This window comes from Symphodus melops, assembly GCF_947650265.1.
Source record: "Symphodus melops genome assembly, chromosome: 14".
Lineage (NCBI taxonomy): Eukaryota > Metazoa > Chordata > Actinopteri > Labriformes > Labridae > Symphodus > Symphodus melops.
In genome coordinates, this window is record NC_136704.1 from 20,277,507 (window position 1) to 20,302,083 (window position 24,577).

The following is a 24,577-nucleotide window of genomic DNA, read 5'->3' on the forward strand; positions in this document are numbered from 1 at the left end:
CACCCAAGGTCACGGCTGTAAAACTCCTCCTTAATTCCCTGCTATTAATGTCCAAGCTCATCTACATAGCAGGGGGGAAGTAAATGTAGGTTTATGGCATCATTTTCTGAGTTATGAATATGGGACGACTGGTTGTAAAAGAAGTTCCTGTGTAATAGTAGAAGTCAAGGCTAGATGTGACCTTTGTACTGAGCTGTATTTACATTTCACTATATAGTCCTAGAAAAAAAACTCCATGGTTAAATTCCTCATCATAAATCCATTTATCACAACCTTCATGAATGTATTCATGTGAAACATCAGCTTTAGTTTCATTGTGTTAAAAGAGAGGGGGACATAAAAGCAAATGACGTGATTGTAGCGGCATGCTGTCGAGCTCGTTGCCGGTGCGTTCTCTTCATCTGAGGAGAATTTCTTCAGAGCCGCGAGTCGACTCACCCGCGAGGCTGCGGCTGACGCCCAAACTGTCATGCTGTGGCGGAGAAAATCAGAACTCACACTGAGAACATTCCCATAGAAGCCACTTAGCTCTTGTGCAGGATTTGTCAGGATGACCCAGCTGTCCTGGAAGGAGGAACGACGTGAGAAATTAAAAAGACCAGTGCTGAGGCTTTCATCTGCATCGCTGTTTCTTCCAAAAAGTGATGTGGATTGGCTGCACCCAGTGACAAGCTGTGCTCAACCAGTGTGTCTTTGAATAACTTAGTGTTGTTGAAGTCTATGTGGTAACCACTAGGGGGAGCTGACACACTATGCACGGTCAGATAACATCACCTTAGAGTGAGGGGAAGCAGTGAGGGAGTGGGCTAAAGCACGGATGAAAGGAAGAGGATCCCCCCCCCCCCCCTGTATTTGTTGGACTCCTTCACATGACTGATTTCAGTTTCATCCTGGTCATCGCTCTTCCTTCCATATGCAACAGAGGGAAAACACATATTTTACTGCAATTTTCACTGAGGAGTCAGGGAGAGGGATTGCTCTGACAGGAGAAAGAGAGAGAAGGAAATTTATTGTAACATTATGTGTAGAGAGAATCACACTGTGGGACTCCGGTGTCTAAAATGTGCCGAAACCTCAAGTGAACTCTGAAAGGTTGCATGCTAAAGCAGCAAAGAACCGCTTTGGGTATAATTCTCAGTAGGACAATTATACCCAACAGTGTTTACCGTTCTTGTGCCATATTTTGTAATGCTGCCAGCATACATTATTTGCCGTGACGCACAAAAGCTATTAAACTGCATGTAGAAATATAGTCTAGACTTTTAGGTTACACTTGAATTCTGTCATATTTTGATGAAAAAAATAGAGTCTTTTAGGTGTCTGGGCTTCTTTCAGCCATGGTTTCAATGGGATCACTTTCTATGTACTTCAAAGCAAAGCAGGTTCTCACAGGAGTGACGACCAAAACATTGGTTGAAAGTAAGGGGGAAAAAACAAGTCTTGTGTTCTGGCTTTGAGATCTCCAATGTCAAAACAAGACTGTTCAATGTGATTAATTGTACAATTGTTTGGTTTCTATAGGATAGGATAGGATAGGGTAGAGCTTTATTGTCATTGTAACAGGTACAAGTAAAACAACATTTCACTGTGTTAAAGGTCGGAGGTATTCCTATTAAGTTTGTATTTAACATTTGACGCTATCATTTCAAATTACCGTACTCATGAACTCCAACAGCCCCTTTTCTTATAGTCTGATCTTTCTCCAGTAGATCAGGAGGATTTAACTCAAAGGCATCTCAGTCAAAACAGGTTTCATTAACAGATTGATGCTTGTAAAATAGGTATAGCTAAAATAAAGTCAAAAGAAATTGTCAACTATATAAAGTCCATTTTCAAATGATATACCTGCACTTCTTTTAAAATACAAGGTTTAAAAGGCAAGGCACACTAGGGTACAGTTATATAATATTTTGTCTTACTGGAAATGTGTTTAAGGCAGAGTGATGTGGGTTAGTCAATAGTCATCCAACATGACATCTCTCGATTTGTTTCCTCAGTTATCGTGGTTCTGTACGTGGGCTTGAGACGGCAGAAGAAGAAAGAAACCCTCATGTCCTCCAAAGAGGACATCCGAGATAATGTGATCCACTATGACGACGAAGGAGGAGGCGAGGAGGACACGCACGCGTTTGACATGGGAACGCTTCGCAATCCCAAGGTTGTCAAAGAGAACCTGTACCGCAGAGATGTCAAGCCTGAGTTGAAGCAAGGTCCCAGGCCGCCGGTCTCTCAGGACAGCGCCGACATTCGAGATTTTATCAACCAGCGTCTGAAGGAGCACGACATTGACAACTCGGCCCCGCCCTACGACTCTCTGGCCACATACGCCTACGAGGGCAACGGCTCCGTGGCCGAGTCGCTCAGCTCCATCGAGTCCCTCGCAGTAGACCACGAGGAGGACTATGATTACCTCAACGACTGGGGGCCCCGCTTTAAGACACTGGCAGGGATATTCAGTGAGCAATCAGAAACTCAGTCGGACTCAACCACAACGGAGAACACACATTGATGTTATTCACAGACTTTCAAAGCAAATATGTAACAATGTTCTTTTGCTCGGCGACACACAATGTTTTACCATCGTTTTCCTCCAATGTTATCTGTTCTCATGTCTTTCCAGCTCACTGTTTTCTATTATTCTGTGGTACTTTTTACCATGTTCGGTCCCAAAATTGTAAAAAAAAAAAAGACAGAAAAAAAAGAGAGAACATTTGGTGACATGATTCGATGAGAAAAGCAGCCATTCAATGATCTCTCAACTAAATGATGTTTCTTGTCTTACATTTTGTTTCCTCTTGGGGAATACGCATAAACACGGAAATGTTGTCATTTCCGAGAACATCCTTAAAAGTGCCTCAATATAATTGTTATTTCACTTGCTATTTCATGCCACATCTCCAGTGTTGTTTCTTAGAACCCATAGTTAAACCGATTCAGTCGACAAACCGTGCTCCGACTGGATTAGGTATCTACCAAGACCAATGTCAACTCTGTGGGGACAATGACGTGGCCCGAGTTTGGCCAAAGATGTTTTGAATGTTATTTATTGTTCTATTTATTTATTGGCTGATTGAGTTGGATTAGATTTTTGTGTATTTATCTATTTATCTCTCGGTCATCGATCTGTATTTTTTATTTTTTGAGACACACAAGGATTTTTGTAATTATTACCATGACCCACATGAAAATGTAAGTTTCTGTTAGGTGGGTCCTGTGAATAGACTTGTACTAGAGTTGTAAAAAAAAAAAGAAAAAGAATTTAGGGCTAAATACTGCAGTTCAGTCATGTAATAAACACAGTTTTCTTAAATAAACAGCACTTGGACAAAATCCCTTTTTGTGTTTTTTTATTATTTAAAAAAAACAACATGAAAATAGATGTATTTATTTTCCACCACTGCTGAAAAAAAAAAGAATTATGTTAAGACAGCAGGTGAGTGGTTCGAATTAGCCATAGTACACTAGAGCTTATCAGTACATGACATCATGCCAGTGTGGGGCCCACAAATGAAAAAGTAGTTCTATTTACAAAATAATTCAAAATAAAGTGTCGGTGTTTATATACCAAGGCCATAGTTTCACAAACCAGTTGTTCTCCCTTGTTTTCCTTTTTCATTCTGAGACCCTCTCCAGATTTTTCAGAATATATAGCTGGCTGGGGAGAAAATATTTTCACTCAGAGACTCACAGTGTAACCTAAGGTCATCATACTCTCTCTTCACACTGTGTTTTGTGCTGAAAACAAAGTCTAAGTCTTTTTAAGATCTTTAGGAAATCATACCTTCATACATTCGCCTCAAATCAATTATTCATATTACCCACCATTTTGACATTGTATTTGTGGACTTTTGTACTCAACAAGACAGCACAACCTTTCTCTTTCTAGAAGTGCAAAATCCCTTTACAGCTAATTGGGTTCCTTTAGACAAATCAACAAATAAGTGCTTTTAAGGAGAATGCTTCCAGAATTGGCTTAACATCCTAAACGCCAGGGAAAGGCTAAAATTACAAATCTCACTGAAGCTTAAGTATGTTATGGAAAAAGGCCCTATTTCCCCCTGTCATTGATTCAAGTGGCTCAAACCTTTCCATGGTCTGGTGACGACATAATGGAAGGTCTGGATGAAAACCAGAGCAGTCATCGACATAAAATGCAGACCCTCTACCAATGGAATTGAAGTGGTGAGTCCCTCTCTATCACATCAGGGAGGGATACCTTGTTACTGAGCTCCAGTAACGGTGAGATCCTGTTTGAATAGTCTTAGATCAATGGGAAGGAGTGACTGCAACTCTTTTTCTGTTATAGGGGTCAGTTTTGGAAGGTAGAAGGTGATATACTGTATTTTTATGAAGCAGTCTTAAGAAGTAATCCAAATGTATGTGTATGTTTTGGTTTCATGCAAAAGTGAAGCATTACGAAATCTTCAGATTAATTTGACTTTACAAGCTAAAGCTTTAGGTTGTTTGCCCTGCTACCAACATGCAGGGAAATAATCCTCTAGATTGACTGGTTCCACTGTAGTCACTGGTTACTGCTAACCATTGGCTACTTTCCAAGACCTGAAAACTTTGCCAACGCTGCCAGCCATACTCATACAGTATATATTGTTAGATTGGCATTGAATGAACTTGTTAAGAGAAAGGAGGCAATGACATGACAGAACCTTGCGTCCTGGACTAAATAAAACATCTTTTTTCCATCTACCCCTTTTCTACCATTTATCCAGTACAAGGGTGAAGACACTTAGCAAGTCATTCAAGACATCCCTTTATTCCAGGGAGGTTTTTACTTGTCCTCCTTGGAGGTTTTAGGCATTCCTGGGGCAGGTGAGATGTGTAATATGTCCAACCTGCTCCGGTTATAACCCTGAGGTCTACTTCTAGTTGGACATGCCCTGAATTCCTCTCAGAGAATCGTCTAATCCAGATATCTATGCCGAGCCAATGCGAGGGAGAAGAGGCTCTGCTCTTAGTACTTTTTTACCATCTGTGTGAGTCACCACATCACTGAGGTTTCAACTGAAAGTTTAATTAAATGAAAACTAGAAAAACAGGATTTATTTTTTTTTTCTTGAGAAATTGCACTTAAATTCAGCAGGTTGTTCTGATAACTAACAGTGTCCTCCCTGCCATAGAATGGTAGATCCTTAAACAAACAATTTCATTATTTTCTTACAACTTATGACTCATCCTGTCTAGTGGCACAAGGCAGCATTGACAGACCAAACAAAGACTTCAGTGAAAAGTAGGAGAAGTGGTGGGTGTATGAGTGAATGGGCTTCCATCCTTCACATCAACATGACTCAACTACAATACACTACCCAAAATCATAGGTGAGAGCAACCACTACCACAAGCCAAAGGGGGAAAAAAAGTGAGGCCATTTCAACTGTTTATGTTTATCAGGGTCAGGTCTCAGTGGCCTAGTACGCAGCACTGTCCATTTCAACATGGACCCCAGCTCTGCAACATTAGTAGAGTTAATCCGTTTTCCTTTTAAATTGTCCAAAAAAGGAGCTAGTTAAGTGGCACAATGCCTCAACATCTGATGCTGCATGTCCTCCAGTATATACATAATGCAGAAGTCCATTAAGGGTGGAAGCTAAAGAGTTATGAATGGGTCAAACAATCAAGGACTTTCATTAAAGAGACTGTAGTTGGTTCCTGGGCGATAAAAGTAAATTGGGACTTATTTTAGGGATTGAGCTTCATTTTAAGAAGCATAGTACATGCAAGTTTGAGATGTTGCTGGTGTAACCAACTACCAACTATAGTCTATGATGAGAGTCATTTCTGGGTTGGGGAGGAGCAGAGGAGGCACCACGTTGTTTACATGCTATAGAGCGTGTTAGTTGACACAACTTAAGAAAGTTAGATAACTACCCTGTGAGAAGCTATTGTATATAAAAACCCCACCATGTTCCTTTTTTGGCTAAATACAATCTGACTGCAAATCGGCTAACAGAAGTTAATGGGCTAAGAGATTCTGTCATGAAACAGGGAGACTGAACCCACGTGCCAATACGAACAATAAAACTGATTTATAGAAACCAAACCCAAAAGTTTCAACCAAACAAAAACATGTCAATCGTCAAATACAGGGAACCACGAGGAATAACCAGGAACATACAACCACAACATAGTAACAATAACAATGAACTGGCACAAAGGCAATGAAACACAGAGACTAAATAGACACAGGGGTAATCAACGCAGGTGCGACTGGTTACACAGGTGCAGACAATCAGGGCAATCAGACAGGAGGGAAATGGAGAGCAGGAAGAAAATACAAGACAAGAAACACTGAAAACAAAAACTGCTTTATAAATCCCGAACCACACAGACAACTCAAGAATACAACAATATACACTTGAAGTAAAACCTTACAAAATAAAAAGGAAACACTAAAGACTAAAAGGAAACATTAACAGAATGCACAAGGGAAACAAGCAACACTTGGAAACATGGAAACCTAAACTCTAAAGTACAAACTAAATAAGATCAAATCATGCAAGATTCAGCATCAAGATTTCAGAAAATGTAACCAAACTACTATTTTACATAACGTTGAGTACAAAAGATTGATTTCTACAGTTCTACACTTCATTTCGAAGACGCTTTAATCCAAAGTGGCGTACGAACATCAGAGACGAAGTACAAAACGAGAAAATATCTGAAGAAGATTGGTTGATTTTGAAGTTAATAAATGCTCCATTCATCTCTACAGAATGTAAAGCTAACAGTCATGTCACTGATCTGTGTGCTGAACTAATTTATCCCAATCAACAAATTAAGGTGGTGGGCCAAGACACCTGACACTCATTTACACTACAGAAGAGAATAGAAGAAGATACTCTGCTTGGGCTGGAAAAAAAAAGAAGTTCATTTTGGCATAATTTGTGTATTTATTGTTGATGTAACAATTGACTTCTGTGGCTAGTCTTAGTTTCTCCAAAATAATTATTTGTCTATTCCCATAATTTATCTTAAACCCTCACCCTAGGATACCTAGATAGCCATTATTTGAAGCTTAAGGCCACAGAACAACCTTAAGTATGCACGATGAGTTGGAAGAAAGATTGGGGAAATGATTACAAAGCGTATAGTGTCCACTTCCTTAATTTTCTCATCAAAACAAGCTTCTTGCGGAGGTAAGTGAAATTCCAATGTGTTGAAACATCATTTTGCATTTAAATGGCATTCAAATTATGGGAACATTGTTTTGTTGTGTACCCAGGTGTTTACAGCATCCAATTTCTGAGTCAGAAGCAACTATAGCTGTCATGATTCAACAAAGACCAGTTGTCAGAGTGCTTTTTGAATAAACTCCTCTATTGTTGCAGAACACAAAGCAATGTGCTTTGACTGAAACAAATGAATCCACAGCATCACCAAGACCTCACTTCTCTGTTATTTATTGTCAGTTTGCTATGGAAATATGCCTTTAGATTGTAGTGAACCACTGTGTTGCATGTTGCTGCTGTTAGGGATTATAGTGCTGATGCATATGTGTTTTAATGACTACCAGTCACTTTGTGTTATTCTGCATCTAAGTGTGTGTCCTGAGAGTTTTTATGCATATGGAAATAAGGCTGTCATCGCAGCTGCTGCATGCTCGCTAAGCTGACAGGTTTGCTTTGCAGGAACGTGCTGATCTTAGTGTAAATACATATGTGCTAACTAACCTCTGTTAACCCTCTTAATTATGCAGCCGTTACTTGAGACACTGGCAACACAGCAGTGATTATCACACTCAAAGAACATGTTTACTGAGTGTTAAGCAAATATTAATACTAAAAAAAAACAATGATTTGTAGAGGCAATTTACACAATGTTGCCATTTTGAGAGTTACTGCTCTGTATTATGAATCTAATGCATCCCAAAAATCCTGCAAGATCTTATCTTATTAAGAAACTTGATCTATGACTTTGTGTTAAAGGTCCCATATTAGGCTTTTTCTGGTTTTATATGCTCTTTAGTGTGTTTTCCGTGTCTCTTGTGCAAGCTTAAGCAGCTTCTCCTATCTCCTCCTGTTAGCAGTAGCAATAGCGACATGAAACGCTCGCTCCCTCACCCACCTCGTTGAAAATTTGTGTTGTGACATCACAAGACTGATCCAAGTTCATTGGCTTGTTCCAACATGCACAAGCTTCCCTTGAACTAACGTTCCCAATATGGTAAAAGGGGCGGGATCGGCCGGCCAATCAGATCAGACTTGGCACAGGTCGGGGCCTTTTTTTACCCTCTCTCTGTGTGGGGCGATTCTGAGCATTAGAAATACAGGCAGACGAGAGAGACTGCATGGAGCAGCAGTAACTGAAAAAAGACACATATTTTTGAACATTCAAAAATGTGAACGTACTTTAGTAGACACATCAATTAGATATATGAACCCCAAAATGAGCATAATATGGGAGCTTTAAAATTAAGTCCAAGAATTGTTAATATATAAACCAAGATTGGTGCATAGTTTCATTGCATCATCTTGGTGTCAAACCTTATTTAACTCATGAGGCTTTCTTGATTGCTGTCTTTGTTGATGTCTCACCGCAAGGACAGCACCAAACACAGCCTCAGACCTGGTATCACACTGGACACAAGGTTAAAAAAGAGCAGGGTGAAAAAGTCAGCCAGTGAATAAAACACATTGTACTTTTTTCCCTTTGAAGGTATTACATGAAAATTAAGCTGCAAAGTAACTTTATAAATCCAGGAATAAAATTTCCGAAGCATGTGTGAAAATTCTAAATTCTTCTTTCATGTAGTCTCTCATTTTTTTCCGCCTCTGTTCTCCTGTCATGCTGTGATCACTAACAAGACAAGAAATGAAAATAAATTCCCTCTTTCAAATTTTTTCCACTTTGCAAGAATTGCAGAGGGTGAAAATCAACAGACATGAAACCCCAGTCAAAAACGGAACACCTGAACCCTCCTCTCTTAGATCTCATTTTAGGATTATATATATGGATAATGCAAGATAAGACCTTCCAAAACCACAGGCAGCACAAACTGATTTACATCAGGAAAAAAATCAACATGAACAAGTAAAATGAAAAGCTAAATTGTGGAATTTGAGCAGCGCACAGAGGCAAAGCAAGTCCCATACATTGTAATTTTGATCTTCACATCAATCCTCGATGATTTGCTGCAGTTTAGAAGGTTCTGGAAGTTAAAGCTCCAGGCGATAAACTGCAGGACTGGAAACAGACACGTTAAACATTAAACGCCACAGTAACTCAGCACGCAGCCTGGACCACACTGCAGCCCGCACTCATGTTTTAACACGGCAATGACATTCAACATAAACTGGAATGATTGCAACCTTTTCTTCTGCCGGTGGATTTGATAACACCCTCGGAAATTAATGGATTTGTCACGTGTGCCTCTTTAAATACATACAACCACATTCCCAACTTCAAACACATCCAATTGGTCTGTAGATGAAGATTGTGTGTAAAGACAACCAGAAGCCAGAATATCCCTGTGATGGACTCTAAACAACTGCACATTTTTAGCCTGCATGGTAGTGATCCTCCAGAGCCACAATATCGGCTTCATGTTGCTCCTGCCAATGGAAACACACTTTTAACATTCATGAAACTGAAAACACACCTGCGGTCAGAAGAGTCCACAACACAAGAGATTATTATGTTGATTTGAGGCAGAAAATCACAGTTATAGAAGTTCAATAACTGGTGTTAGAGCATGACATCCTCGGTTCAGTACGTGCTTATAGTTTGCTGTATTTTCGGTGTTGCGTACAACTAGCTTCCATGAATATACTGTACCTCTCTAAGTTGGCTCTGTCTGTGTGTGCCTCTGAGTCAATGTGCTGGGACGAGGAAACTCCTCACCGCAAGTTAATATCCAATCACCATGCACTAAAATGAGGGGAAGCAAGCAACACTGGTTTTAAAATTCACGCAATCCTTTTACATGGCGAGCGGTGAGCAGAGGCAGTATTATAAGAAAACGCCACCATCTTCCAAATCAGATGTGCGGGGACCTTTCGGTTTCAGCATTGAGTAGAATAACGAGGAGGAGAGAAAGGTAAACAAAACAATAACTGTCTGCAAACACAGTTTTACATTTGGCACCTACGTGATGTTGCTAAGAGAGTAGCACCGCTAAAGAGAGAGTAAACTGAAAAAAGTTAAGGCAGTGAGTCTGCATATAAAAGAATTCAAAATATCCTTTAACACTTAAATGACTTCCTATTTGTACAATGAGTCAAAATGGCACTATTTAAAAGCTGCCTTCTTTTGGCTGAGACTATACAGTGCATTTACCATATTATACACCAAACCATGTGCTCACATTTCTTCATTTCTAGTAGATTGTAAACTCTGTACAGAACTTGTGTACCTTGAAAAGAAACGTATGCGTTTCAGTCAACACTTGTTGAAATCTTACTATGATCTCCTGCATTGCTCATTTATCACTTCTGATTCAAGCTGACTTCCACCTTTTTCACATCACCAGTGCCTTTAACACTCCTTCAAAACAAAAAGTTAAAGAAAGCCACTGAGAATGACAATATATGGCTATGACTACTGCTTCATATTTTGAAGTGTTTGGCAAATCAGCTTTTAACTCCACGTCAAAGAACAGTGGGGTTTTTTCTTCTTTTTAAGCCCTCTTCAAGTCTCAAAAGTAATAATATCATGACCGATAATTGTTGAGAGTTTGACAGGGTGCCACTTAATCTGATTGCAGATCCATTAATTCATACTAGTGATTAATTGAAAAGACCTTTTCCTTCCACTTTGGTTGGAATTGAGATATATCTGCAGTGTGACTAAGAAAATCTAGGCAATTCTGTTCTTGCAGTTGTTCTTTAATCCATCTTTTTCAAGGCGAAATATGAATCAAGGCAGATATTTCACCACTCTATCACTCACTTTGTATCTCTCCAAAGCAGGAAATGTAAATATGGGCTTTCTAACACCACCGTTTTTGCCAGTTCATTAGTTCTATGTTCACCGCTGAATCAGTTCAGGGCCATATGCTCTGTGTTCTTTTTCAGGCTTAACATGTAAAGTACACCCGCCTTGAACTTGTTCCTCTTACTCATCCCATCAGCTGCTTGTGTGCTTTCCTAACAGCCACAGACATAGACCATTTCCTATGCAGGAATGATCCCAGGAGAGCGTGTGAGTGTGTGCTATTTTTAAAGTCAATACGAGGCAGGTGGAGCTGCCTGGTGAGATTTAAACGGGTGCTATTATGAAGGAAACACCTTTTGCTAAGATATAATGAAGTGATACGTTTTTTTTATCCGCTATCATCACCTTCTAAAGCTCATTATATTTATGAGCTCCTAAACACATTTAATAAAAAAGTAAAGCTCCAATAAGAAAAAAAGACGCCCAAATACAATGTTAAATGACTTTAAAAAGGTGGATGTTGATATCCAGTCGGCAGCACTTGCTCATGCTTGCAAAATGAACCAAGGGCAAACAGTTTTAACCGCTGTGAAAACCAGTTTGTTTTATTATCTGTGTCTGGGCTCACCTCGTTACCGTGGCACCCAATTTGGAGAGTGAGAGCTTCAGGAGTATTGGATTTCTCAGAGCATCCCCGCCTGCAGCTTTCCCTCCATGCACCGCCGCCACAGTAAATGATTCAGCGCGGAAGACCCTGATTCCTGGAAAAGATCTGACCACAGATCTGTGAAATTGAACAAATTACTGATTAACAGTAGACGGCTCTCACAGAGTGCTGCCTTGTCTGAGGCTGCAAAATCCTCTGATCCGTTATTTCAATAAAAACTGTCGAATTAAATTAGGTTTAGTGTAAGGCTGATATATCAAACAGTGAATCAGACATTTGCAGCGTTTACATCCAGAGGATTCTTAGGGAAACCAAACAAACATCGAGAGATGACGACAGAAAGTATGATGCTAGTCTGTAACCACAGAGGAAAAAAATTTTAAATAGAAAAACTAGTGAAATAATACAATATGAAGTAATAAATGTCAGATGGGAAACAAAAATAAAAATAAAAAAAGTTATTTTTACTTAATGCAGGTATGGCCAGTTCTTTAGTTCTAAATACACCACTTGTATAAATTCCTTTATTTGTCTGAATAAGTGATAATCAGGTTGTTTACCACATTATGTGCCTCTCTTCTTTAAGATCGTCAGTGCATGTAGTGAATAGTCTGTCTTGCTGGATGACAGAAAGCTGAGCTCCTACAATCCATGTTTGCTTGCTTGCATGCTTGTGTGAATGACCTCTGAAGCGCTGAAGCGACTAACCAATCAGAACACTGCACCTGCTAAACACACTTTAGAGGCTTGACCAGCCATTACACTGGGCGCAGCTTCGTCTCGTTGAGCTCGCCACGATGGGGCCCCTTAAGGGAGGTTTACTTTTTTTTTATTTTTAGGCTTTATAAGCGCTGTTATTTAGAGACATGCATCTCACACACATGGGCCCGAATCACACAGACCTATTAGTGGACAGATGTTAGAGTGTGGCTACAGTTAGGGGTTTGGTGTCTTGCTCAAGGGCTCCTGTGCAGTACTCGGGAAGTGCCCTAGCATCTCTCCAGCTACCACACGTCATATGCAAACTTCTAATATTCTGAGCAACTACTATGGCTTTAGTTAGAATAAAAAAACAGCACTCAATCAGTTCTACATGTGATCAACAGTACTGGATTTGGTAAACACCGATATTTGCAAGAAATCAATATTTATTACAGGGTGTATTGCAAAAGGTGCACTGAAGCAGAAAAACAGTTTCTCTGTAATTGTCAAGTGAAAATAGCTATCATGAAGTTCTGTTGCGTTGTGTTCAAGAGGATGATTTGGGAGCTTGAATTTAGAAGCTAACAGTTACTTCACACTGGAAGATGTTGATGTTGAATAAAGCTTCCTGAGGGAGAAATGAAGTGTGGTTTAGAGGAGCTATTAAGAAAAGTTGTACAAACTACAACCTGAGTACTGTATAATGCATCACCCAGAAGTGTCTCAAGAACTTTCTTGGTTAAGGGGTATGTTTTGTTTATTTCACCTTGGCTTTGATATATCCAGATATTTTTTTTATTTTTTTATTCTGCAGCCTTTCTTAATCTCTTTGGTATTTGAAAATGCTGCATGAACAAATGTTTTTCTTCTTATTTTTATTGTTGTCAGTAATTTGAACCACAATAAAGGGAACCGATGGTACAAACAAAACAAAATATTTTTCTTCACCGCGAATAACCCCTGTTTTTTTTCCTCACAAAAAGTGGTTGATCTGTAAATATCCTGCTCAACTCAAGACACAAACATGAGTATCGTTAAATGTACAGCAAGCCTGTGCACAAAGAAGTCTAACTTTTGATGCAATTAATCCAACTCCTTTCCTTTCCTTTATTTTTTAACATGTTGGAAATAATTCACCTGTGGTACATAAAGATGATTCTATCTTGCACTTTTTATCTTTTATCTTGCTGCTACATTGTCAAGCACTTTTTTATATCATCACCTGCATGATGATATCAAGATGTTGTCATGTTTGGGGGTTTTGTGTGCTTCCACGTGATGCTTGCTTTGTTTTCCCTGTCCGTCTACTCCCTCTGTGTCTCCCTTCCCCCCTTAATTAGTGATTGGTTTCAGGTTGGCTCACAGGTGTCTCCACTCTAATCAGCACGCTATTTAAGCCGGCTCTTTCCAGGTTATTGTTCTTCCCTCATGGGTTTGTACTCTCTGTGTCAGCGCTTGTTCTATCGTGATTTTTGGATGCTTGTTGTGATTTTTGTAGTTTTTCTCCTCTCGTTAGTTACCCACTCCAGTCCCTCCTGCAACCTTGTCTTCCCCGTCGTCTCGTTCGTCTACTTCTGGCTCAACTTCACGCGTGTTTTGGACTCGGGATTTTGGGATCACCTACTAGTCACATTATATTTCGTGTCGCACATTTATTCACCTTTTGTCACTCGTTAAATAAATTATTATTGCTTGTATACCAGTCTCTTGAGTCGTGTGCTTGGTTCCAAAGACATTCTGATCTGTAACAGATGTGTTCACATCTAACACTGAGTCTTTGACGGTCTGCGAACAAAAGGATGTAAAGCAACAACAACTTGAGGCGATTTAATGTGCACCTGACGTGCTGGGGGAAAGAAAAGTGACAGGGACTGATTGAGTCGAATCAGAGAAATGTCTATTTAAAAGCTTTCTACGTGGGCTGTCATTGAATGAAAGATAACATGTATAATCAGGCTAACCTTTTAGAGCAACTTCAGCTCGTTGTAAAAAGCAACCAATTTGCTAATTACATGCTGCATCCACTGAGGCCCTCGTATAATATTGAATAGGGCAACATTTTCTTGAATGAAAACCCAAATGTCTCAAATCATACAGTTTAATGAAGGCTGTGATTATAGCAACAATCTGTGAAATAGCACCTTGGCAAACTTCTTTTTAACTCTGGGGTGAAACACACACACAGGGTCCGACCTTCAATTCACAGTCCAGTTGGGTATACATAGAAGCTGGTATGGCTACGCATGGGTTAAGCTTGAATGTGTATCACCAAGGAAAAAGGCAGCTAGAAAGATCAAGCAACACGAGATCATATGCATTTAAATATCTGTCTACTGGTTTTCCCTGTTTTAATTTCTTCGCCATAGCTCTAGTAGAAATGTTCATTATGTAAATGTTCAGTTCTAAAAGTTCTGTGGCCTACTTCTGCTGTTGTTTGATGTATCTTGCTTGAAAATAGAACTTTTTTCTTTCCAGTAGTATACTTAATTAAAAATCTCACAATATCTCAAGGGTTGCTTTAGTGTAGCGTAGCATGATGGTGCAGGGGTTAGCACTGTCACCTTTTACAGTTTATGATCCCCGGTTTGAATCCTCGCAGAGGACTTCTAATGTGGAGTTTGCAGGTTCTTTCCAATGCATTAAAGAGTTACTCAACCGCGAGAACCAAAACCTGCCATTTTGAGTTAAGATTTCACAGTGCTGTTCCCCCAGATATGAGAAATCACAGACACGAGATCTCACAGACACTCACGTGATGACATGTGAGTTCAGAAGTAAAAGATAAATCTACGTCATGAGCTGCATTATGAATTATAGAGTCTTTATAAAGGCACTCATGTTGTCGACATAAATCTCTCTCTTTTTTTCCAATACTCGACTTGGCTTGGGGCACAGTTCTGTTTATGTTCACAGCCATGTTTGTGAGCTGTAAAAAAAAATCGGGATCAATCTGGAATCGTAAAATTTATCGCACATTTGATATTTACGACTTGAGATCGGTGAGGCAGTAAAATAATCAACACATCACTTCCCTTTAAAAAAGAAATCCAACCAAAGAACCGTTTCTGAAAGCAACTTTGACTAGCATGTGTACAGCTTACAGTTATATTACAAAACAGGGGGATTTAATACAGTTTCTACACACATATTTAGGATCTTGGGTTTCAATGTGTTCCATTTCCCTTTGACCTGTACAAAACTGGTTTGCACTTTGCATATCATGTACAGGCCGCATCTATACTCAACAAAAATATAAACGCAACACTTTTGTTTTTGCTCCCATTTGTCATGAGATGGACTCAAAGATCTAAAATTCATTCCAGATACACAATATTACCATTTCTCTCAAACATTGTTCATAAATCTGTCTAAATGTGTGATAGTGAGCACTTTTGCTTTGCTGAGACAATCCATCCCACCTCACAGGTGTGCCACATCAAGATGCTCATCAGACACCATGATTAGTGCATAGGTGTACCTTAGACTGTCCACAATAAAAGGCCACCCTGAAATGTGCAGTTTTTGCTTTATTGAGGGTCTGGGGACTCAGAACCAGTCAGTATCTGGTGTGACCACCATTTGCCTCATGCAGTGCAACACATCTTCTTCGCATAGAGTTTATCAGATTGTCAATTGTGGCCTGTGGAATGTTGGTCCACTCCTCTTCAATGGCTGTGCGAAGTTGCTGGATATTAGTGGGAACTGGTACGCGCTGTCGTATACGCCGGTCAAGCACATCCCAAACATGCTCAATGGGTGACATGTCCGGTGAGTATGCTGGCCATGCAAGAACTGGGACATTTTCAGCTTCCAAGAATTGTGTACAGATCCTTGCAACATGGGGCCGTGCATTATCTTGCTGAAACATGAGGTGATGTTCATGGATGTATGGCACAACAATGGGCCTCAGGATCTCATCACGGTATCTCTGTGCATTCAAAATGCCATCAATAAAATGCACCTGTGTTCTTCGTCCATAACAGATGCCTGCCCATACCATAACCCCACCACCACCATGGGCCACTCGATCCACAACATTGACATCAGCAAAGCGCTCACCCACACGACGCCACACACGCTGTCTGCCATCTGCCCTGAACAATGTAAACCGAGATTCATCCGTGAAGAGAACACCTCTCCAACGTGCCAGACGCCATCGAATGTGAGCATTTGCCCACTCAAGTCTGTTACGGCGACGATCTGGAGTCAGGTTAAGACCCCGATGAGGACGACGAGCATGCAGTTGAGCTTCCCTGAGACGGTTTCTGACAGTTTGTGCAGAAATTCTTTGGTTATGCAAACCAATTGTTTCAGCAGCTGTCTGAGTAGCTGGTCTCAGACGATCTTGGAGGTGAACCTGCTGGATGTGGAGGTCCTGGGCTGGTGTGGTTACACGTGGTCTGCGGTTGTGAGGCCGGTTGGAGACGGCTTATGGTGGAGAAATGAACATTCAATGCCCGAGCAACAGATCTGGTTGACATTCCTGCTGTCAGCATGCCAATTGCACGCTCCCTCAATGCTTGCGCCATCTGTGGCATTTTGCTGTGAGACAAAACTGCACATTTCAGAGTGGCCTTTTATTGTGGGCAGTATAAGGTACACCTGTGCACTAATCATGGTGTCTGATGAGCATCTTGATGTGGCACACCTGTGAGGTGGGATGGATTGTCTCAGCAAAGCAAAAGTGCTCACTATCACACATTTAGACAGATTTATGAACAATGTTTGAGAGAAATGGTAATATTGTGTATCTGGAATGAATTTTAGATCTTTGAGTCCATCTCATGACAAATGGGAGCAAAAACAAAAGTGTTGCGTTTATATTTTTGTTGAGTGTATATTTTACTTTTACAAACATAAATGACATTTATTATAAAACATTAATGGAGAGAAACTAAGTGAAGCTGTAACATTGCTGCTAATGTCTGCCTTGTCAAGTGTCGATACAAAGACATGACAGGTTTGCTTTTATGCTCTGGCTTATTTACTCGTCTATGAGCCTAATGATGAATCATGCTGATGTAGTTCAGACACTTTGATAATAGTAATTATGCCCTCGACATTCAAGCTGTATGTTTTATATAAAAAGTTGATGTTTCCCCACTTTGGAAATGTAACATTTTTCCATTTTGTAAAAATCTCCTTAAACTTCATTAAAATGAAATATTTGAACTATTGTGTATCTTTTTTAAGGGATGTTTCCTTTTTGTTCATGATAAACATTTTTATTCATTCAGTATTGTATTGTACATGACCTCTAAGGAATTTTTCAGTATCCACAACATGTGGATTGCTCAAATCTGTGCAGCGAAGTGAGCAAAAACAGATCTTTCTTCTCTGGATGATCCAGTCTTGAGGTTACAGCGCTCCCGATTTTGATCTGCATGACTCTATCTTAATACTGCTGGATTTTGATATCTCTTTGACCTTCATAGCCCAAGAAGGATGCCAAGATTTGCACTTAAAGATTTATGTTACCTCAGTACTGTTCAGTGTAACAGGAGTTAGCTGCAAAGTTCTTTAAATCCTTTACAGCGAAGAGGAAAATCTTCAAGGGAGGCTTCTGCAGCCGGGTGAATTCATTCATCTTTGCTGCATCTGATGTTGTTTTGATTGTGGTTTCTTCTTAGTAATTTTTCTTGTTTTCATCAGTATTTGTTGTTATTTTGTTTCCAAATCATCTTTTTCCCCCCTCTCCCAGTCTCATCTTGTTTTTTCCACCCTAAATACTCTCTTGGGTGTCCTCACTACTGCCTCAGACTCCTCCACTGAAATCTTGCTGCCACCAATTATATTAAACGCAGTTCACCACCTTGGCAAAGAGAGAAAACTGCTCTGTGCGACTATTGGCCTTACCTTACAAACGCTTAAATAATGACGTTCTTGCAGAAACCTTGAGCGTTTCAAAACTGCTTTGTTTTATCCAAGAGTTGCTCTAAAAAGGAGCAGGAGCTGTTTTCTGTTGGCCTCTATGTATTCATTGATGCTCCTTTATCCCAGTCAATAGGCTTGAATTGTGTTGATTGCAGAGGGGTAAAACTCAATAATAAACCATTGTAGTCGCTGAGAATTTTTTGAGCCAGAATCAAAGATGTGTATATGCAATTTTGCTTGCCCGCTTTCATCATATCTTGCCGTTTGCCAGGCAAACCGAGGGGCGAGGGGCAAAATAGCTGTGGGGATGCCGCCTACTTCTCTGGTCAAAACGAAAAAAATACCATACCACACAAGAACCGGTACTTTGAAGGAGGACATACTGGCTACATAACATGTTCCCGTAATGTCTGATTATATAGTAAGGTCATTTTATGATGGTCTTTATGATTAAATTCAGTAAATATCCTATTGAACCTTTAAAGATACACAATTGGTTTAATAATTCACAGTCGTTTAAAGGGTTTTGTATTCTTATTTTAGACAGAATGATGGTAAGTTCATAAAAGGTCTGACTTCACTAGTATTTTTTGCTCCACTTTTAGTGGAGAGTAGCCCAGGTTCAACCCTAATGACTTTGCCAAAAGCACCTCCATTGCTGAAATAGAACCGCGCCATGAGAAAACGAGGAAACTCATTACCCATGTCAGTTTTGCTCACTGATGAGAAGCATACTCCTCTATAACTCAACAACTGCCAGGGGGGGAAGAAGGTCTGAGGAAAAGAATATAGTTTCCCTGAAATTGGCCACTTCATTGAGGTGTAAGTGCAGACGTTTCCAATGTAATTGTGTTCTGCATAATGAAACTCTCATTATCGCTCCAACCAAAAAAAGGACAAAACCAATTCTTGATGCAAACACTCTGAGTAAAGAGGATGAAAAAGAAAATGTTTATGAAGCTATTGTGGTTTCATTGCAGAGCTATTTTTAAGTCTATCAAGCAGGGCTAAGACACAAAGTGATATGACCTATGAGGCATTCTGTTTGGGTTCTCACCAACATCCAATCATTACTTGATCTTTTCTTGAGCCCATAGCTTAGGGACGCATCTTGAACTGTACCCTTATATCCAACCCCAGTCTGACAAAAGGATCCATGTGCACCATGTTCTGTCTGTGCCGGGCACCACCAGAGCTGATAGCGCTCTCTCTGTGGTCAATGCTCGTGCCCGGTCCATCTCTGACGCATGCATCAGTCCTCCCTGCTCAGCTCCAAATGCGCTTTGACTCCAATTCCGACCTTTGAAAGCGATTTCAAAATAAAACACAATATAGAGTATACAGTACAGTCTCCGAATGGTATTTTCCATCGCCATACCAACAGAAGGTCAAAACACACACCAAATGAATATCAAGTCAACCTCTGAAATACAAATTAGCCTGTTGTTTGCAGGTTGCCTATGCTACCCCAGTGGGGTAAGATGAACACTATGGGCCAGAAAAAATATCATGGCAGATAGAGAATGCTGACACAGAACTTGCTGAAACCACATGTAAGTTAGGGAAATCTGTAAATATATCCATTCAATATTGTAACAGCACACTCTGTACTGCTAAAGTCCAGTCGTCCCAGTCGTCCCTCCAGTCCCTCCCATGTACGATCACGAACATTTCTGCTGTCATTTCTGGCAGGAGAAATCCCGGGTGAAGTCTGAACTGTTTGCATTCACAGCTACAGCTCCGCCTTTAAATACCCTGAGTGTTTCAGGAGATTTCTGTACGTGTGAAAACCCGAATATTGTCTTCATTAGCAGTGTTTATTTATGTCACTGTCTCGCTCCAGGAGGATTTACCCATTTTATGTCAATTGTTTTTTTCTCATTGTGGGTTCTGATTGATGTTTTTCTCGCAACTTTGTCAGATAATTACAAAGACATTGCTGATAGTTGCTCATTATCTCTCATGCAGTCTCTCTGTGAAATCACATCTTCAATGTGTGAATCTCAGAAAAGTATTTACAAGACTGTATGTTAAGTAACACAGCAAATTAGATTACACCTAACAGAAATTCACACCTATTAAAAGATTATTGGATTTTCATTGTACATACATCTATAGTTACAGTAGAAAGTGGTCACAAGTGACGTCAAGACCTGTGATATCAATCATTTAATTATGGGAAGGACGTTGTGCGGTTGTACTGAATTGGAGAAAGATAAGATTAAAGTTATATCAAATTAACAAGGTATTAATTAAGTACAGTGTGATCTTATGAATATGTTTTGAATACCGTTAATGATGCAGTAAAGGCTTTATTAATGTGTTTCTCTTTTTTTAACGATATCAAATCTTAAATGTATGAACAGTAAATATAGTCAACACCTAATAAAAAAACACGTCCTCGGGGGGGGGGGGGGTTGTTGTCTGACAAAGATTGTTTGAAGGTAGGTTGCGCTCTAACTCTACTTCTCACAATCCTCTCAGGCATTCTGAACCATTGCTGCAGTGAAACACGTGTCTCTTCTTTAGAAAGGCCTTCATACGTCTTAAATAAAATAGGTTAGAATCTTTCAAAATGACCCATATCGCTGTTCCAAAAAGAGTTCATATGAGCATTTTTATCACTTCTTTTTTCAATGTCTTTCGTATTCATGGCAGACAAAACTACGTACTTCCCTCCAGAGGCAAACTATTTATCAAAGTGTGTTTACAGGTCAACTACACGTGACCCAAAAACACAAAGCCTTGTTTTGCACCAAAAGTGTCTGCTGTGGTCTAAAGGATGGCCTAAAGTGATGTCAATTGAGTCAGAAATTGTAATGGCTGATGACTAAAAGGCAACAACGTAATCTAGATCGAGTACGTTTGTCAGACTTTTTTTTAACTAACAGCTGTAAGGGATGCATTCGTTACTTCTCGTAAGGAAACAAAAATCACAATGAGTACTTTCCAAATTCGGAGCTCACGAACAATGCTAGCTCATTGTCATTTACGAAGCAGAACATGTATGTGTGGTTTTCTGACTTTTTCTTGGCTGGTTGAGCGCCGGGCCAATTCTGACAGGAAAAGATAAAACATATCTGATATTATTTGAACCTGCATTAGACTGGCTGTCTGCCTTCATACAGCTGTGTGTATTGTGTGTGTGGGCTTTAAATTCTTTATCTCTTCAATTCACAGTTCCTCCTTCTTCCAAACCCACACTGACAGACTGACTGACTTTATAGCAAAGTCTGGCAAACAGGTAAGGAAAGAGTCTAGACCGGTTTTGATTCCTTAGTTTCACTCGTATTACAAAATGCTGCAAAGGCAATGCTTTTGCAGTCGTTTGGACAATGGGAGGTTCATAAAGGGGCTCTTTCTCCATAACCTCCATAACAGAAATGGCCTGCAGAACATGGTCACAGTCTGCTCTACGATTATTGGACTTCCTGTAAGGAACCTGTAAGGTCAGCAGGTCTGATCATGCAGGGCCCCTCACAAGCTCTCTTCCCAGCGTTTGAGTGACTTTTTGATTTTTCCTCAAGCCTGCACCTTAACTCCCTAATGCTGTTTATTCTGTTTATTATGCTTATATTGGTCGTCATGCACTACTCCACTTTATTCTGTTTGATATCAATTCTCACATCTTATCCATCAGAGCACTACAGTCACTTTATTCTTTCAGTATTCATCTTTTTAATATAGCTCTAGTATATATTTAGTTTAGTTCTATTATGTGCCATGCACCACAATCACTTCTGCCTGCTTGCACATCACAGCTATATATATATATAAATAAGAGAAAATTAGAAACTGCATGTTGTCAGTACAAAAAAACAGTCGGATACAAGCCCTTTAGGACCAAAGTGGCTAAAACGATCAACAGTAACTACTACTACTGGGACTTGTTACTGTGGTCCAATGTCAACTCTGAATTCATAATCAAGTATACATTGTCTGGAACAATAAATATAACTTATTTTGAATCAGTTCCCCCAAGTGTTCAGATATTAAACAGGATGAGGGAAACTCAGTAAAGGATTCATTATGACGATTCAACCGCTGGGGACCATGAATGTCTCATCATTATCTCTTTGAGCAAAGTTCTTGTTCATGATGGAATTTCTTTTGCTGTATGTAGGTTGCATTATAAATGTAAAGTACAATGAGATTATTTGTTGGGGATCTGGAAGTCTATGAATAAAAATGGCTATAACTACAGTATGGTTTGAACGCAATTTTCATAATTAACTGAAAGCTGCTAACATGGGTAATAAATAAAGTTATTATAATAACATATTGGCAAAGGTCACAACAATGGACAATAACACAAGAATGGCTTTAAAAAACAAGAGTTAACATATAAGCCAGATGCTGACCAGGATAAATTTAAACATCAAAGATAACTAACTGAAGTTTTGGTACATGACTCTGAATCTGTATCAAAGAACTCTGAGAAAACCCTTGTTTGTTCCCTTTAGCTACAAGACTGAAAGAGTCCTGAGAGAATAATGACTAATCACCATGTTCTCCCATGGTAATACTTATGCCTTCTGGAGTGTCTCTTTTAGACAAAAATATCCTGTTTTCATGATGAATGGAAAAGTTTTGTGGTGTTTGTGCAACAGAACCACTACTCCAATAAAGTACGAGGTAATTATGCGATATGCTTAGCTGCTTATTAAAGTACTTCATACAAAGGAAACAATTTAATTAAATGTAATTGCTTGTGGAGAGGATTTTATAGGCTAGCTAATCTTCCAAAAAGTACATGATGCCAACATTGTTCAAGCATGCTAACTAGTGTTCTGAGCTTCTGCAATCTGTTTACCTGTAATCCAAAAAAATGCTCATTCTGGGAGGATTTGTGCAAAGGTTTTGCAAAACCCTTTTGTTTCACAAAAAATACACATTTTTCCCAACATCATTGACTGTATTGTTTGATTCTCTGTACTCTAAAGCTCAATGCAAATTCATGTCAGACAACAAGCATTTCCAGTTTTATCTGCGTGGATCCCCAATGCATTCAGCTTTGCCACCTGGGTGCTTTAGGTGAGGATCAGTGCAGGAACACAAGCTTTGTTGGCAAAACTTGAGCTTTGTGCGTCTGTAAGCTTGTGTTTTTAGAGTAAGTGGTCAGATTATGCATGAAGCGCCTTGCAGCAAAGCAGTCAGACAAGGTGACCCCAGAGAACAAGGCTGTGTTTGGAAGATATGGAGATCAGTGTGGTCATCCATGACCACCAGTCTCTTACTTCACACACCACTTTTTTCCCCTCTTCCAATAGGGCTGCTCTGTTCCAGATAGGCTGTGTTGCATTGACACAATGCATTCATATAGTTACAACATTATCTCCATAATTACAAGATGGCATTTTTTTTCCAGACACAGATGGGTAGTTTGGCCAATAATATGAGACACATTCAGAATTACAATCATGGGTTATATCCCATTGATGCTAAATATTCAAAACCAAGCAGCACATAAGGAATTACCAAATGATAAGAAAAAAATTCTGAACCAAACAGACGTTGAAAAGTGAAGCCAAAGTGAAGAAAAAAGTGCAAAAAAACCTGCAGTTCATGGAGTGTCCACTTGAGGCTGGCTGCAGCAGCCTAAAAGAAAACACATATGCACCTATTCAAAAAGACCTGTTTTTGCATGAGAAATAAACCTCTTTACAGCCTGGTTTAAGAAACAACATTGGTCTAAATAACTCATGTCATTTTTGAACACGGTACAGGGGGTGGATTTCTTTATAACTCATCTATTTTGGTATCCTGAAGGATAACATTTATCATTGTGACTGATATGACTGCAGGTGGGTGCAGTGTAGATGTTTTTCCAGCTCCTAGCCTTGCTAGCCTATTCTTAGGTTGGCTAAAAGTTGGGTTGAGAAAACATTTACAGCATGGTGACCACCATTAACAATCTTCCAATAACCCATTCATTAACCAATGGATGACACCATTCAGTCTTCCTCCATGTTTATTTGCAGTTTGTTAATGCTGAACACAACCGAAGATCACAAGTCGAGCTTCAATGAAACTGGTTTAACAGTCAGCTGGAAGAAGAGCAAATTAAAGCTTTCTGATGGAATACAACACCAACAGGATTTATATACTATTTTCACCTGCCGGTTTCAATACTGTCATTCTTCTAATCATCAAATTATTATTCAAATATTGCAGGTCTTAAAATCTCAAAAAGATCATCAACTACACATCTTTTTATATTGAATTAAAGGGGGTTTATTTGAATGTGTAGCACAATAAGAGGTTTATTTTCTGCTCTATATGTCTAATTTAAAAAAAAAAAACAATGCCACCTAGAAACTGCATTTTGAAATATGAATGATAAGAAAGTAAGCAAGAGAAGCTGAACACTCGTGTAGTGTTGAGTTTTTGTGGTTGCTGTAAATGTTAAAGGCACTGTGTTTCATAAATTTGATCATGTCATGTTTAT

General features: G+C 39.5%; 2 protein-coding genes across 4 annotated transcripts in view; one reads left to right on the plus strand and one right to left on the minus strand.

Annotated features, from left to right (window-relative positions):
• The window catches only part of LOC306835353 (cadherin-12-like), a 118,153-nt gene extending 114,139 nt beyond the window's left edge, over positions 1-4,014 (plus strand). For 2 of the 3 annotated variants that reach the window (XM_079361831.1, XM_079361832.1), the window contains one exon: positions 1,998-4,014. In XM_079361831.1, coding sequence (XP_079217957.1) covers positions 1,998-2,509 — 512 coding nt within the window. In that variant the 3' untranslated portion in view covers positions 2,510-4,014. The remainder of the gene's footprint in view (positions 1-1,997) is intronic. The other variant, XM_079361833.1, reaches the window with a different exon arrangement.
• Positions 1-24,577, minus strand: part of LOC306835356 (SUN domain-containing protein 2-like) — a 355,711-nt gene that overhangs the window by 182,145 nt on the left and 148,989 nt on the right. The window lies entirely within an intron of this gene.